Genomic DNA, 13,079 nt, shown 5'->3' with positions numbered 1-13,079 from the left:
CAGTCATTTGTGTGGTTTGCTTCCTGGAGCCTTGAGTCAGTCTCATGCCTTCCTTCTCACCTCCTGCATTTGCTGTTACTGTGCTGGCTCCAAGCAGAACTCCATCAGATGGTCCCATGCTGTCACTCCGTGGTTGGGGTGAGTGAGGCATGTCCTGAAAGCAGGATTCACCCCGTGCTCAGTAAGTTGTTTTTACTACCATAATATTAGCATTGGAAAATTATTAATCTTCCTGCACAGCAGCAGTCTGTGAATGCAGACATTGGATCTTGTAGCAGAGAGGACAAAAAACCTTGTTTGCTTTTGCTTTTTTTCTTGCATTCTGCTGTTGGCATCTGCTTAGTTTTAACACCCTTTGTTTTTCATCCTCTATGAAATGCATTTGGAAGGTTGGTTTCCTTTTTGTTTTTGAATGCCTTTGGATCATCTCTGTGTATGTATGTACTTCACTCCCTACTCCTTTGGTGTCTTTAAAATCAAGTTGATGCTTGGGTAGGTATATCAAGGACTTTCTTGTGCTGCCTGATATAAGATTGAACTGGTTACCTGGTGATGCTGCATGATGAAGCATTGCAGTGCCCATTCAATCTCAGGTCATTGGCTCCAGCATTTGCCAAGCTAAGATAAATGTCCGGGGTCTCCACGCTCAGTGTGAAGAGCTGTGCAAGCACATCAGGATGGCATCTGCAGAAACCCACTGAGGTTTTACTGGATAGGAGGTGGTCAAAGCCAAAGGGAGATCTCTGAGAGGAGCGCATTAAGATCTTTGTGCTGCTGTATCCCAGCGAGAGTGAGCTGGGGCTAAATGAGGTGCTTGTGACCTTCGTTAGGCCAACAGCAGTTCTTGGAGCACTTGGCTGATGGAAAGCTTGTTGGTGGAAGCTTCAGCCTTCCTCTGAAATATTGGGCAGGTTATTTGAGCTGTCAGTTAGTGTGAGTCTTTGGAGAAATGGAGCTATTCTCCTTGCTCACCTCTTGTCTGCTGCAATGTAGATAGTCCTCGCCGTGCCATTTTTTAGTCTCCTGACATATTCCAGTATAGCTCAGCATCGTGGGGGTTGCTGGGTACTTGACAGTGATCAGAAGCTGTTGTAATAGACTTTACGCATGGTGTTTCAGCTTTGTGTTTCTCGGTGTAGCCTTTGGAGTATATTTTGTTTTATGATATGCCATTTCTCAGTCTTTCCTCCAAAAAGAAAAATAAAGCTAAATTAGACTGAAGCCTTGGCTAATTGTTCTCTCTCTGTTCATCTCCGTGGCAGCAGAAAACCTAACAGCAGGGTTTCCATTCACAGCTGACGTGTGTGCCAGCTTGAATGCTTTTGTACCAAAAATGCATATGTGGGTGTTGAAGGTGAAAATGACTGGGTAGTAGTGGTTGCAGCTGGATCTTTGAGAACTTGAAGGGAGATCAATCATCTCTTTTCTGCTCTGGTAAAGATACTTAATGTTTGCAAATCATTCCAAGAGGGCAAAGTAACTGATTTGTGGTAATTGAAGGCTACACTGTCACTGGGTCTGTCTGTAGTGCTGACAGGTTCTGCACGAGGTAAGGGTGGGAACTGTATAACACCTTTAATTGCAGTCTGCAGGTGCTGCTTCCACTTGTCACCCCTTATTTATTGCTCTGCAGCCACTTGTTTCTTCATGTCATGCATCAGAAATGCAAGCAGTAGATAAGCAGTCCTTGCAGGTTTGTCCTGGTAACTCCATCTACTTTCTCATCCATGTTAGCTTCAGAATGACCTGCTTGTTTAGAATACACATCTCTGCTACAGCAGGAATAATTGCAGTATAGTTTGCACTTACTGTGGCCATATGACCCCTAACCTGGTCAGATATGGCTTATTATAGTTGTGGATCTCCCTTTAATTCAATTTAAGGGGTCAAGAACCATGCCATAGAAATAACAGTGCAGCATATTAGTAGTGATCTGCAGGCATGAAAATAACTGAGCATTTTCCTCTTTGCTGTTGATACCTTTGACGTGGAGTGATAGCAGAAGTGCTTTGTAAATAGGATGCTGGGTCAGCTGGTCATTTAAGACAAGTTGTTAAAGGCAGAATGGCTGGAACTACTCTTAAGTTGTTTGTTATGCTTGCTTATCTTTCATTCTTTATTTGGTCAATCAGGTTCTGGTGTCCCAGAGTTCATTTCCCTTCTTGTCCCTGCCAGTGCTCATCTCTGGATGTTCTCCCCTGATTTCTCCCACAATGTGTTCCCTGTAGTGAGCTGGGCAGATAGGGAGGCTTTGCTGTGGGAATGATGCCCAGCTCTGTGCTTGTATTTGACCAGAGATGGGGTTTCCCTGCAAAGCAGCTATCTGACCAGACAAGTTGCAAGTGTTGTTTCGTGTTATGAACAATTGTCATGTTAACAGCACACGAGCCTAATTGCAACTGATGAGTTGATGGTGCTTGATCATTTCATGCGCTGAAAGCATCATTTTTCCAGTATATGCTTGGATTAGGAAGGATTACATTTATCGTGGCTTTGTGTTACCTCTGAACTACAAGGAAATGAGAAATGAGCCCAGATGAATGTCCTTGGATCTGAGTTTGGGTCACGCTTTGTAATTTTGGGGTAAACTTCAAAACTTTTCCACGTTTGGATTAGCTGTAAGCAGCTGGTTTTTATTACTGATTTGTGTTATGGTATTTAAGGGCTCCAGTGGAAACTGGAATGGCTTTTGTTGGGCAGTGAGGAAGCCATGAAATGAAACCGTGCCCAGAAGAAAGCATGGACTCAAAAAGCAGCCATCCTTCCCCATCTCTGTGCTCTAACATCAGGGCTGCTCATAGCAGTTCATTAATTGTAAATGAGAGGCCAGTACTCTTTTTCCATAGAGACAGTTTATTCCTTCACGTGTTCTTGAATCAAACCAGAGGAAGCCAAGCTGAGAACTCAGTGTTTTCCTAATTCTTACTCAGGGCAAAAGTGATAAGAGAAGCTTATTTAAAGAATAAGTTTTCTAATTGACTGTCAGTGTGTTCTGGAAGAAAATACCAAGCACTTAGTAAAACAATGCCTTTTATGTGCTGCCAGAGGAAAGAGTGGTTTTGTCCAATAATACATGTATGCAGAATGATGAGGATTCTGTAATTGCTTTTTCAGTAAACCTCTATAATATTTAAGAGTATGGCTTGGAGCATGTAAAAGCCAAATATTCTTTTCATAAAGTGTTCAAAGAAGTCCTCCTTTTGCAAAACCTGAATGCAAATTACTAAAGCCAAGTTCAGCAGAGCCCTTAAGTACCATTGCAGCCCCTTGCAGAGTGTGGATGGGTGTCTCACTGCTTACTGAAGTACCTTGCTATGGGTGTTCCTGAGCTGAGACAGAGCACAGCTGGCTGAGGCTGGGTACACAAAGCTGCCAACATTGTGACAGAGGAGCAGAGCCATCCTTGAAAGCTCTGTGCTTACTGAACAGCTGCATGGCACAAAGGAACATTTCGTACTCAGCTCCTGCTGCCCCATCCCAGCAGTTCTCCAACCATCACTGATACATCAGGAGCTGAAAACCACAGATATAAACATCTAAAGCTAAACAGATGCATCCCTGTTGGCACAGGTAGTGTGTGGAGTCGCTCAGAGAAATTAAGGTTAGTCTCTGCTGACTCATATTTGAGTAGCAGCACAGGATTTTTAAATGGTTCTTCTGTTGTAGTCTAGTGTTTCTCTATTCATTTTTCTTACCCAGTGGCTTCCCAAACAATCAAATTTTGGCTTCCTAATGATGAACTTGCATTAAAAGTATCCACTGTAGCTGTCAACTTAGCAGAATCAATCACAGAAAGCCATTTAGTTATGCCAGGTTTTCATTTAGTGGTCAAGAATTAAATGTAGTCCCATCTGTTTGTTTATGAGGTGTGTTTATTTATGAGCTGTGCTGACCTTGGAGGTCTTTTCTGTCTCCACTCTGTGTGAACCTTGAGACAGACTTCAGAAAGCTTATTTTATATAATACAGACAGACATAATGTAATCAGCAAGGTGTCGACAATGCTGATTTAAGAGATGGGAAATTAAATTCTCTTTCAGGTCAGCACTACCAGCCTTCAATTCCCATCTCGTTTCAGTGTCCCTGGGGCTCTCGAGCTATCTCCACTTCCCATATTGCACAATTATTTGTTCCTTTCCACTGTGTTATTTTAATTTCATGGATATAGAGTTTGCTTGGAAAATTGGGTTGGTGGAGGGTGGGTGTCTCCTGGTTTCATTTTTTCCCCCCGTCTCTCTCATGGTAGCACATATCCTTTTCTTTTGTGGTTTAAGTCTGAGGCCAGAAATAAAGACATGCTGATGTTTCTCTCTAGATTCCAACTTCTTGCACAGGTGTTAAACCCTACAAACATTACCTTCTTGCATGGGGACAGACAGGGATGCTGCATCCAGGCTGTTGTTACATTTGCCCTTTAATATGCAGTGGATTGAGGGTTTTTGCACCATGCTTCGCTTGTAGTGAATTATTGGAGCCTAAAGGAACCCCAAATCTCATGTATGCATTGTATCTTCCTAATCCTCACAGTGGTGCCCATAAATCATTGCCTCTTGAACTTGCAGCAGCACATCACAGTTCCATTCTGGTTGCTGCCTGCTGCCCCTGCTCTTTGCCCCTCTCTTGAGCAGTATCTTTTAATAGCGTCAAAACTGAAGAGTGCTCATTGAAGACAAACATGTTTGCTAGGAGCAAGGAAGATGAGCCAAGTGGATGCACAGTTCCCTGCAAGCAATGCAAGGATTAATCTGCAGAGCGTTGTTAGCACCCTGATAAAGTCTGTGTTATTTTGGCTTCTTTTGTGCAAATTGAGTGGCATAAATTCCAATTTTTATCAGATAATATTTGAAGCTCGTTGATTTTAAGCATAGATTTGTGTCAGCAAAGGCCGTATTTAAATTCAGCTTTTTGGGTAGAATTTGTATCTCAGAAAGCATCGCTTTCTGTGGAGCTCTAAATCCTTTTGAATCATCGCTTCCATGGGGTAGAGCTGTGCTTTTCTGTGGGCTGAGAAACCTCCCAGCACAACAGCAGTGCTGTATACATAATAAATAAATGAATAAATCAGTTATCATCGGCTCTTGCTGCTTAAATTGAGGTCAGAAAGAAAAAGTCATTTCAGGGAGAAGCAGCAGGGAATGCTGACCTGCCCAGTGTCCCACGGGGGGAGTGCAACCTAAAGATCAGGCTTGGCATTTCATTTAAGAAATATATAGCTGGTCTGAAATGAGTATCTGTCAGGCAGACAATTATCTGTGTGATATGAGGGGTCTGGTGCTCAGAGTGCCTGGTGCTTCCATGCTATCACATGGCTTCCAAACCATCAGGCATCTCTGGATGTAATTTGTCAGCACCTCGTGTTCCTGGGGGAGAGCCATCAATCAGCAGTGAAGTGGCATCAGGGTTCTGGCAGTCCTGCATGCAATGGGTAGCGTTTCCCATATCTCACAGTCAGTAAATACAGGCAGGGATATGAGCTGTCCTGCAGGGCATCGATGCTCACCTATTGCCAGTAGTGCAGGGCTGCAATAGTGGGCTTTGGTTCCTTGCAAGCAGTGCTGAGATGAATGACAGTTAGCAAATCAGGGTTGAGAACGTGGAAATGGGCATTAGGTGTTTTTTGATACAGTTGTGTCATGTACAGGTGTACGAGCTCTGACTTGAAATTCATAAGCCTGACCTAGTAGAGAACTTTAAAGAATGGGTGTGAAAGAGAGCCGTGCCTTTTGTGAAACATCCTGCAAACATTTGTTCCAGTACATTTGATTCCCAGTTTACACCGAAGAAGGATTCAGTCATCTGAAGAGAGATTGCTTAATGACCTCTGTACGGGCAGAGCTGTGATTAATGTAACGGTGTCGGCTGCTGTTTGATGGGCACAGAGAGCTGCGTTGCAGCTGAAGAAGTGGCATTTCAAATACAATGGTATTTCTGTCATTACAGGTCATATTAAATTGCAGTGAATTTTCAGTCAATTACAGCTCCTGTGAAATAGCCAAGTGTGGGCTGTATGGAACAGAGAGGGTTTCATTTGTCCCTTAATGTTTACAGAACGTGTCCGTGTTTTACGTCAGTGCTGGTGGATATCCGTGTATGTGATATTCCTCGTTCTGTTTCATTTCTGCTCTGCTCTGGGTAGTGACAGAGGACAAGGAGGTGCCTGGCCACCCAACTCCTGTCTTTCCTTCGGGATAAATTGTAACGATGGCTGCCTGCTTTTAGCTACAGTAACATCCCTTTGGTTTCAGAGGATGCTTCCATGCTCCTCTGACTGTTTCCCAGCTGCTGAGTTTGTTACCACTGGGTAACATTGAATTGAGACCTCCTATGGGTGGCTCCGTGGGCTCGTTTTGCTGTAGTGTGTGTGTGTGTGCATCCTAAAGGCAGGAGGCACGGTGTCCTTGGGCAGCCCTGCAGTGCTGGCAGCGTTTCAGACGCGTGGGAAGTTTATTTGTCAAAAGGAAAGCATTGGCTTTGGTGGGAAATGCTATTAAGAGAACAGATTTCTGATGGGAAATCCAGGGGGGATCGGCATAAACCTGAGGAGTGTATGGGAAATTGATCTGTAATCCAAAGTGAAGTTAAAGGTGTGAATTCAGTCTTATTTTCAAGTCTTAAAGTTGAGGAAGCACTCGTTTTGATAAGCTGCTTGCTTTAATTGTGGATGCAGCACTGATAATCAAATGAGTTACTCTCAATAAATGTCATCTACTAATAAAAGCCTGCCTGAATCTTCGCTGTTAGTGAAGCCACAGCAGATGATGCTGCACCTTCCATTAGCCAAGGACTCAGTGTCTGCTTCTCACAGGCTAAGGGTGTTTGCATGAGCAAACAGCAGCTCATTAAAACAGTCTGAAGGTCTTTCAGTGCTTTAAGACCTGCATAGACGACCACGGATCAAACCTGTCTGTCTTCCTTTTCAGAATGATGAAGTCCTCTTTACATTCAGAAGAAGATGACTTTGTACCAGAGCTTCAGAGAAGCATCCATCCCCGAGAGAGGCCGGACTGGGAGGAGACCCTCAGTGCTATGGTAAAACACCTGGTTGCATTTTTGTATGTGTGACTTTCGTTCTGAATAACAAGCGCTGCTGGCTGTTGTTTGATATCATGCTTTGATTCTTCCTCTTTGAAATTCAGCTTTTTAAATGGGTTGTGTAGTAGTTTCAGTAAGACCAAAATACTTTCCTTCCTCTGGCGCTTTGTCAAGGGGGAGGGAGAAGGAGCACGCATAACGCTTCTGCCCTATTAATGTGTGCCCCAAAGCAGGTCTGGTAACCAATTAAAAGGTCTGTAATGTCACAACGATTTTCAGTCTGCATTAACCTTGTTTTCAGCAAGACTTCGGAGCATGAAGGGAACTTCTTGTAAAAACATGCTCTTTGAAGCATGCAGCATTGTGGAAGAGAATTATTTTAGCAGAAAGCTGGCAAAGTCTACAGCAGTGAAATGTTAACCTAAAAGCTAACCTGGCATCAGAGGGAAAGGAACTGCAGAAAAGCAAGCTCGGAGGCGCTGCTCTTATCACAGCACTGCAAATGGGCTGTGGGCTGCAGGCTTCTGCACTACCCTGATTTGTTTCCTTTTTTAAAGGAGCACCTCTCTCTGCCTTTGCTTCCTCTTTTCCCATCTCCTCTAGAACTTGCTGAGCTGGGGCAGGAGGTTGTTACTTTATTTAGTTGCCAAATTAGGCAGTTGATCAGGTGGTTTTGTGAAGTTATCTTATCTTACAGACGCTTGGCCTGCCTTGCTTCAGTACAGAAGTGTCCAGGTGTCCTATCTTGCTTGTTATTTTCATATATTTTAAATTGCTTCATTAGCATCCTAAGCAGAAGAGGAAATTGCATTCTGCAATGCAATTGGACAAGGGGGAGATCTGAATGCTCATGGGTGGGATTGCTGCTGCAGGGCTGAACATCATTACAGTGATGTGAGACCAGTGACAGTTTTTCCTTTGCATCAGGTCATATGGATTTAGGATCAACAGTGCCGTGAAACAGGGTTCTAACTCCATCTTGCTTATCTGGAAACATTGCGACATTCCTTTAGGTTTTCTCAGTCTTTATGTGACAACCTGGGATTCCTAGTTCTCCCATAGAAGATCTGAAATGCTTCTTCCTCTTGAAGCATCGACCTTGTCACGTATGCATTTGTGTTTCCTGTATCAGCACCTTCCTGATCAACCTTTCAAAGGAAGGATTTAAAGTACCCAACCCTTACACTGTGCCCTACAGTGAGAGAGCCTGCATTTCAACTCAGCTTACTTTCACGGGCTGAACAAGCCTTTCTGAGAGATGGTTTAAGTGAATTGGTGCTATTCACGAAGCCGTAGAAGAATCCAGCAAGACAGACAAAGCAAACAGAGCATTGAGAGCCCAGTGGAACGTGAATGTTCATCCCAATGGGATTATTTAAGGTTTAAAGCACCATTAATATCTGGCTGGATCAGAGGAAGAACATTTTGGGTGAAATATTCATCTTCCTGGATATATTTTTTTTCCCTCTATCTGCAGGTATTTCATTTCCTTCTCTCAATGTTGGCCAGCAGATCTCAGTGATGCTGCATGTGTGAGAGCACTGCCAGTTCTAATCAGTGTTGCTTGGCCAGCAGTGTGTGCTGCAGCCTCAGAGCATGGAGCTTCTTCACACTGCACAGCCAGGGCTCGTGTGGGTCACTGTATGATGACACAGTGCTGTCTGTAACCTCCAGGTGTGCCTTGATTATCATCTCTAATTCATTCTCCACCTGTGATGCAATTTAACATACTTCATTTCTTAGAGTTAGGGTACTCAGGGTAGTATGGTTGGGTTACATTTGGCCTTAATGATCTTTAATGTCTATCCCAACCTGAGTTATTCTATGGTTGTTGTAGTCAGTTGTTTTTTTTTTCCCCAAGGAAATTCGGGTCTGAGATTTGTTGCCATTCGTATGGTGGAGCACAGGGCGAAGTGGTTATAATGTAGTTACATTGTAGTTACAGTGGCTTGTGGTGTTCTGACCTCATGCAGGCTTGAATACATTGTAGATGAACATAGAAACCTCACTTGCTAGTGTTAAGTGAATCAAATTTCCATCCTAGAAACGGGTTTTGTTGTTGCTTCTTATTTCAGCCTTTGGGTAATGGAGGCTGTAAGAGCTTGGAGAAGTTGGATGTAGCTGTGCTGTTTTCTGTTCTCCATTGCTTCTCATTGTAGACAGCTGGAGACCCAACTGGGTGCGAGTCTTTGTCACTTGGAATGAATGTCACACTCTGCCAGGTGAGGAACTGCTGAGACTAGCAACAGTGCAAAGAGCTTGGGAAGCTCTGACACAACAGACAGGTCTGTGGTGCTCATTCAGTTGTCTCTCAAACTTTGCCTATGTACATGCTTTTGTACTTTAGGAAAGGTGATTTATGCATTCACGGTTAGGTGAGCATCCCCTTCCCTCCCCTTTTATCTGCAGTGTGTTTGGAAGTGCTTATTATTAATTTATGTGAGTGCTTTGTTTCCAAAGCTGCTTCTTAATGGGAAGTAAACTAAAGGATTTTCTATTAGATAGGACAGAAACTCTATTAATATTTCCATTCTTACTGGCTAATCATGGATACCTGAGTTTTTAGAATCCTTTGTAGGACTCTAATTTGCACTTTCAGCTGTTGTTCTCTGTGGTTTAGCACAAAGGCAGGTGGTTTTTCCAGGAAGATCTGGATGCTTTTGGTACTTTGGGTGGCTCCTTCAGCTCCATAGGAGCTCTATAATCTAGAGTCAGACTGACTTAGATGCAGCACCAGATGGACAGCCTTCATAGGAGTTAGGTCATAGCACGTCTTGACCGATCCTCAAGGATTGCTGTATTTTATAGCAACCTCCAATTATTTTCTATATTTTTAGAATGTAGCAATATTATCTGCACCACTTTTCTCATGTCTCAGCCCCCAGGTCCCACTGCGCTGCTGGGTAACCTTCACACGTGCCCTTTTTCTTTCTCTGCTCCACTTCAAAAGATGCAGTTGATGATGCTGACTTTCTTTGTGAAATACTTGTGAGCTCTGGGGACAAAGCCATGTTTGAGCCAAGTAATGTTGTAACATATGGATTTTCTAACATCTCTCTGAGCTGATTATGTTACCGTACAGGAAAGGAGCATCTTTTCCTTGTAAGGACCTGAAGAGTGCTCTGTTTCTATTGCTAGAAGAAATAAAGTCGTGAAAGAGAGCCTTTAAATAAGATTTCTCACACAAACCTACAAAACAGCTGCTCTCAACCTATCATTAACTTCAGTGTAATCTGATAGTTTTACCTAATTTTGCATTTTGCCTTCTGTCACTGACTATCTGACTTGCTCTCAGCACCTTGCTGTGGGTGCAGAGTTGCCGTGCTATAAAAGCAGCCTCTCCCTGTAGCAGGATTTAGTCAGAATTTAGTGGGGAAGCAGAATTAAAAGAGTGAAATGAATGTAGAACTCTTTATTCATGTGCTTCTTTCAAATGGTGCTGCCTCAGAATGATAGCACCTGGAGCTGCACTAAGACTGCAGGCAGTCCTGCACTTGAGATAAGGTGAGTGTACTGAGTCCAACTGGAAATAGGATTTCTTTTATATATGTATACATGACATATGTTTCTGAGCAAGGTGGCTTTTTCTGCAGTGTCTGATGCATCTTCCAGTCCCTAAAGCTGTGGTGAGTTTATTTCCCTGAGCAGAGTGCTAGTGTGCATCCTTCCAGCTGGGCTCATCCTACATTGCCCACAGTGCATCCATCAGGAGTACATCCCTTCTGGATGTGTCCAGGAGTTCTCTTCTACATACAGCAGGGATTCTACCCCACGCCTCTCAGCAGTCACTTTGGGAATCTGGAGATGCAATTAGTGATGAGGTTATTAAATGGTAACCTCAGCATCCCCAAGTGTTACTGGTTTGAAACCAGGTCGCCTAGAAGAGCAATGCAGGAACCTCTAAGTTACAAATGGGAAACCACTAATAATCCATGGTTCTGGCAGATGAATAACTGAACAAGCAGGCAGACAGCTGGCAGTTATCACCCCATTTAGCTTATGCTGGTAGAATTCTCTTAAGGAGAAATGCAAGCCTCCAAATGGCACAGGGGTGAGATTTGCCTGCATGAAGTCCCTATAATGATCCTTGTTCTTAAAGCTGTTCAGCTGGGTTCTGAGAACTGTGGTGTTCTCAGTGTTTGATACTGGGTGAGCTAACATAGCATGGTTTGTAACGAAGGCTTTTTAATGAGACCTCAATATATCACTCTCTAAAATTTGGGACAGGAGTGAGGAGGAAACTAATCTTAAATGCAGTTTATAAAACCATGTAGAGTTTGGTGGATGATTAAGGTTTCAAGCAAGATTTCATTCTTGTTAGAGCTGGGCTTGTTCCTCATTCTTTGTACAGTCCTTATCCCGGAGCTGCCCCAGGTCTTGGCTGTGGCTTCTGCAAGAATGGATGCAAAGGATGGGGATACGTGGAGTTTCTGTTAACAATTTCTTTGTGTTTCTTTACATATTGATGTTGAGCTCTGAATGCCAACCTGCAGGTTCTTTAAGAAATAGAATGAAATAGAAGCTTTCAGATATAGAAATGTTTCAGTAGTTACAAAGCATCCCTATTGTGTGCAATGGGGAGGAGCACTGCACTTACCTGCATAGTGTGCTAAGCAGGAGCATGTACAGGCTGCATCCCTGTGCCACTGCTGTGTCCTGTTCTGACCCACAATGGCACGAGCTGCAGCTCACTGTCACCTCAGATACGAGTGCAGGAATGCTTGTGTCAGCTCTGCTCACTGTTTCTCCTCTGGCTGAAGGCCCTGGAGCAGCATGGGATCCCCAGCCCAGCTGTGCTGGGCAGCACTGGAACACAGTGACTGGGCTGACCCTTTTGTTCTCGTGGGCTGCGGTTTATGGATAGTGATGGTATAAATTGCGTGTTGCAAACAGACACATTCCTCACATTGCTGTGTTATTATAAGGGTTTGCAAAATGAGTGTATTATATAGCAGCTATGTCTTTTATGCCATTGGAACCAGATCTTGTATAAGCTGAGCCCAGGCTGGTTTTACATGCATAAATATGAATTCCTATTAACTCCACTGGCTCCTGATTTATTGGGTTAACTGTCAGGCTGCTGGTTTTCCTGCCTTCCTAGTGTTTCTTTCACCACAGTGGGAAAATTCCTTGGTTTCTAAGCTGATTTGTACCTGTAACATAATGCAGTGCAGCGCTGTTATTTACATGAGCACTGCGTACGGACAGGGGACTGAGGAGTGGCATTGGCTGAGTACAGCCTGAATTAATCCTTCAAGTTTTCTGTGCTATGAGCAATTGCATTCTGGCACCCAAAGCCCCACAGGTCCTTTATGAGTGAGCTGTGATTAAGACCCCCTCCTCCCTCTGTGAAACAATAGGCTGTAGAAATCATGCATCAAACAGGGTATGGAGTTTTTGGGGTGGGATTTTTGGAGCCAGCAAGGAGCAGGAATGAAAGCTTTGTGAGTGTTAGATGCTCTCTTTTCTCTGGCCTTCTTCTAAAATTTATTTTGTGAGCTGTATGGAAGGAGGATTCCAACCCTGGCTGCCTTTCCCACGCATATTGTATGTGGGATTTTTGTTCTTAAAGTACATTTCTCAGCCAGAAACCATTCTATGGGGCTGTGTACCCTACATGCAGCTCCCTGGGCCGACCTCTTTGTGAATGGCAATGAGGCACTCACTGCTGCTTGCCTACAGCCACACAGCATTAAAGCTCTCAGGTAGTTATCATGCTGATGCTGTCCTCGGTAGCCAGCCACTCATTTTTGCTCGTTACATCCGTTTTTGTCTTTGAAACAAGCAGTTGCTATGAAATATACAAGCATAGGGCTGCTTTGCTGGAAATAGCTGTCATTCTTTGGGTGCGTTTGATTAGTCTGCAAGTCCATGCGTCTTTTAAAGCCCACTTAAGAAATCCCATCATGACATAAAATCCGCCAGCTTTACGAGGTGAGTTTTGTTCCCAGTCACAATAGCCCTGCCAGAGCAGGGTCAGACTGCTGCCAAGTTGCTTACTCTGTGCCTTGGATTCCATTCACCAAATTAGCTGCTTTACATATGAGC

At 43.7% G+C, this 13,079-nt stretch overlaps 1 protein-coding gene across 1 annotated transcript in view; it reads left to right on the top strand.

The window, feature by feature from the left end:
- Positions 1 to 13,079, top strand: part of LOC107324097 (rho GTPase-activating protein 32-like) — a 64,792-nt gene that overhangs the window by 38,940 nt on the left and 12,773 nt on the right. The window contains exon 2 of the mRNA XM_032449063.1: positions 6,920 to 7,028. Coding sequence (XP_032304954.1) covers positions 6,921 to 7,028 — 108 coding nt within the window. The 5' untranslated portion in view covers position 6,920. The remainder of the gene's footprint in view (positions 1 to 6,919; positions 7,029 to 13,079) is intronic.

Source organism: Coturnix japonica, chromosome 24, assembly GCF_001577835.2.
Source record: "Coturnix japonica isolate 7356 chromosome 24, Coturnix japonica 2.1, whole genome shotgun sequence".
NCBI classification, from domain to species: domain Eukaryota; kingdom Metazoa; phylum Chordata; class Aves; order Galliformes; family Phasianidae; genus Coturnix; species Coturnix japonica.
This window is presented reverse-complemented; position numbering and strand designations above follow the sequence as displayed.